This window comes from Volvox carteri (genome assembly GCF_000143455.1).
Source record: "Volvox carteri f. nagariensis unplaced genomic scaffold VOLCAscaffold_10, whole genome shotgun sequence".
In the NCBI taxonomy this organism is placed as follows: domain Eukaryota; kingdom Viridiplantae; phylum Chlorophyta; class Chlorophyceae; order Chlamydomonadales; family Volvocaceae; genus Volvox; species Volvox carteri.
The window spans coordinates 79,323-82,549 of record NW_003307553.1 but is presented as its reverse complement, the minus strand read 5'-3'; the positions used below and the strand labels follow the sequence as shown (position 1 = coordinate 82,549).

Below are 3,227 nucleotides of genomic sequence, written 5' to 3'. Positions count from 1 at the left end.
CAAGGCTTCACTGGTGGTGAAAACTGCAGCAACCAGGTGTCACCCCCTCCACCTGCACTGCCTGCGGTGTGCTTAAATGGCCCTGAGCCCAGTGAGGATGTGGCTAAGCACAAATTTTTCAATGGACTAGCAGGCTGGATGCCCAGTGCTAGTTCGAAGAGCCCGCTTGCCAACATCCGGGCTCATGTGAAGGCTAAGACGCATATTGAGAATATGCACTGGCTACGCCTGCTGGCACGCAGCGGGGCTGGCCACTTCAGCTGGCTCCGCAAGCCCATTGCTGGAGTGCGACTCTGCCCATATGCAGTTCCACTCCTTCAGCCGAAGGCTGAGCCACTGCTGGTGCTGGACAGCAGTGAGGCTGAGCACATGGAGGCTGCTGCTGCAGCCCGTGCTGCAGCTGCAGCTGAACAGCCTAATACCACGGCACCCCAGCTGCAAGCCGACAGGGCCATTGCAGGGCCGTCAGCAGTGGGCACGGCACAGGGCTCAGCCGGTGATGATATGACAGGGGACGGCAGTGCGGTGGCCATCAACTCAGAGTCTGAGGGCATGGAGGAGGAGGCGGAGGAGGAGGCGGAGGAGGAGGAGGAGGAGGAGGAGGAGGAGCCGGGTGCACACTCTGTTGGCAAAGATGGGGTTCCTGAACGGTGGGTGTGCTGCCCCAAGTGCCATAAGAAGCACAAGATCATCACTTGTTGCTTCTGCAAAATGACTTGCTCAAAGTCCATCATGCATGGCCGGCCCCAGCACCTCGTCATCTTCTGCAAGCAGCACGACGAGGATTATCGTTTTGAGTTGAAAGTGCGCACCTAACATGCCAAGAATGCTGCCATGTGCACGCAACCATCGCCTTGGCATGATACAACTCTGGGATGTAATGGAAAGGGGATGCTGGCTGTCTTGCACTGCGGGTTTGCAGGGCTTCCTTGGGCAGAGCTGGTACAGGAGAAGGCAACGCCTTGGCTTTGGCTGAGCGACGTGTGGCCAGGGCTGCTCTGGGTTTTTTTGCAGAGGCAAGCCTAGCACTGTTAGATATCGCCGAGGGGAAGCTGTACAGGTTCGCGGGGCATGCCAGTTTTGAAGCGTACATAAGGAGATCTTCGGCAGTGCTTGGGTTTGGCTTGCGCCAGGCCAGGAACCTGGTTGCAGCGGCACGCGTCATACGAAACCTCCCGGCAGATGTAGCCCGCCCAAGCAATGAGAGGCAGGTGCGGCCATTGGTGGGCTGTCATCCCGATGTCCAGCTGAAGGCATGGTTGCTGGCACTACAACGGGCTGGTGGACTGGAAAATGCACGTGTCAGTGGCCGATTAGTACGTGAATGTCTAAGGGAGGTCAACGGGTCTCTGGCTCATGATGTCATAGCGGGTTCAGCTGTTGTAGCCGCACCATCTGATGCCACCGGCATGGCTGCAGGTGGCGATACGCGGCATGAGGATAACAGGTCGCTGCAATATGGTGGCCTGCGTGTGTTCATGCAAAGTGATACATGTGAATGGTACACACCAGATTTCATCTTGGACCTGGTGCGTGAGCTGTTCACACCAGGCTGCATTGACCTTGACCCGTGTTCTTGTGCCGCTGCAAACGTGCGGGTCCGGGCCACTTCCTTTTACGACGAGGCGACGGATGGACTGGCAGAGGGCAATGCATGGCGAGGAAACGTGTTTCTCAACCCTGCTTTTGGTGTACGGAGTGGGCAGAGCCTCCAAGGGCTATTTTTTGGAAGATGCGTGCGGGAGTATCAGGCGGGGAATGTGAGTCAGGCCGTGGTGCTATTGAAGGCAGGTATTGGCTACAGCTGGTTCAATGATGTGCTGGACTGGCCAGTGTGCTTTCTCCGGGAGCGCCTTTCGTTTGTCCGGCAGGTGGGCACTAGTGATGAGCTTCAATGGGGAGCCCGTGCGCAGAATCCACACGGCAGTGTCATTGCCTATATGGGGCCTGCCGTTGAAAGGTTTGCCACCTTGTTTAGTCGCATTGGGAGGGTGCCAGGCATGAACTCGTGGGCACTGTTCCCCCCACGGTAGGGGGCGAATGCTTGTTGTGTTGTTTGCAATGAGTGCCAGCGCTGGCATTTGGTGTGAAGCAAGAAATGCATGGACGACTCTGTTGTTAGACTCCCCAACCTAGATTCGGTGCTGCCAACTCATAGAAGTTCCTTGTGTTTGAGTTTGTTTTGCTATGGGGCGCGACTTGCAAGCAGAACTTCCTTGTGTTTGAGTTTGGTTTGCTATGGGACGCGACTTGCAAGCAGAACTTCCTTGTGTTTGAGTTTGGTTTGCTATGGGACGCGACTTATAAGCAGAACTTCCTTGTGTTTGTGTTTTGGTTTGCTATGGGACGCGACTTGCAAGCAGAACTTCCTTGTGTTTGAGTTTGGTTTGCTATGGGACGCGACTTATAAGCAGGACTTCCTTGTGTTTGAGTTTGGTTTGCTATGGGACGCGACTTGCAAGCAGAACTTCCTTGTGTTTGAGTTTGGTTTGCTATGGGACGCGACTTATAAGCAGGACTTCCTGGTGTTTGAGTTTGGTTTGCTATGGGACGCGACTTGCAAGCAGAACTTCCTTGTGTTTGAGTTTGGTTTGCTATGGGACGCGACTTGCAAGCAGGACTTCCTTGTGTTTGAGTTTGGTTTGCTATGGGACGCGACTTGCAAGCAGAACTTCCTTGTGTTTGAGTTTGTTTTGCTATGGGACGCGCCTTATATGCAGGACTTCCTTGTGTTTGAGTTTGGTTTGCTATGGGACGCGACTTGCAAGCAGGACTTCCTTGTGTTTGAGTTTGGTTTGCTATGGGACGCGACTTGCAAGCAGAACCTCCTTGTGTTTGTTTGAGTTTCCATGTAAGCAACTATGGACAACTAAACCATCCATCCTTGGCCTGTTTTGCAGTCCTGTCAGTATTCCAAGTTCTGCACCTGCAGCCTCATTTTACAGCAGAACACCCAATTCTAATCCTCCAACTGTGTTCCCAATCCTATGGCAGCGACCTCATCCTAAACTTGCGAAAGCCTGCAATCCCCATCCTGTCGACCAGGGTCCCATCCCCATCCCTGGCCAGGGCTCCCAATCCCCTCCTTGGTCAAGGTTGCAATCCCCATCCCTCAGACAGGGATCCCATCCCCATCCTCACCCCCGACAGCAATCCCCATCCCAAAAGTAGTGTAGCACGCCTAATCCCTAATCCTCGCCTTGGGCCCCACATCCCATCCTGACGTC

At 54.5% G+C, this 3,227-nt stretch overlaps 1 protein-coding gene across 1 annotated transcript; it reads left to right on the top strand.

Annotated features, from left to right (window-relative positions):
- The first annotated feature begins 1,637 nt into the window (after positions 1–1,637).
- VOLCADRAFT_80183 (uncharacterized protein) lies at positions 1,638–3,171 on the top strand. Its single transcript, XM_002948489.1, has one exon. The coding sequence runs from the start codon at positions 2,103–2,105 to the stop codon at positions 2,841–2,843; it is 741 nt and encodes a 246-aa protein (XP_002948535.1). The 5' UTR covers positions 1,638–2,102; the 3' UTR covers positions 2,844–3,171.
- The last annotated feature ends 56 nt before the right edge of the window (positions 3,172–3,227 follow it).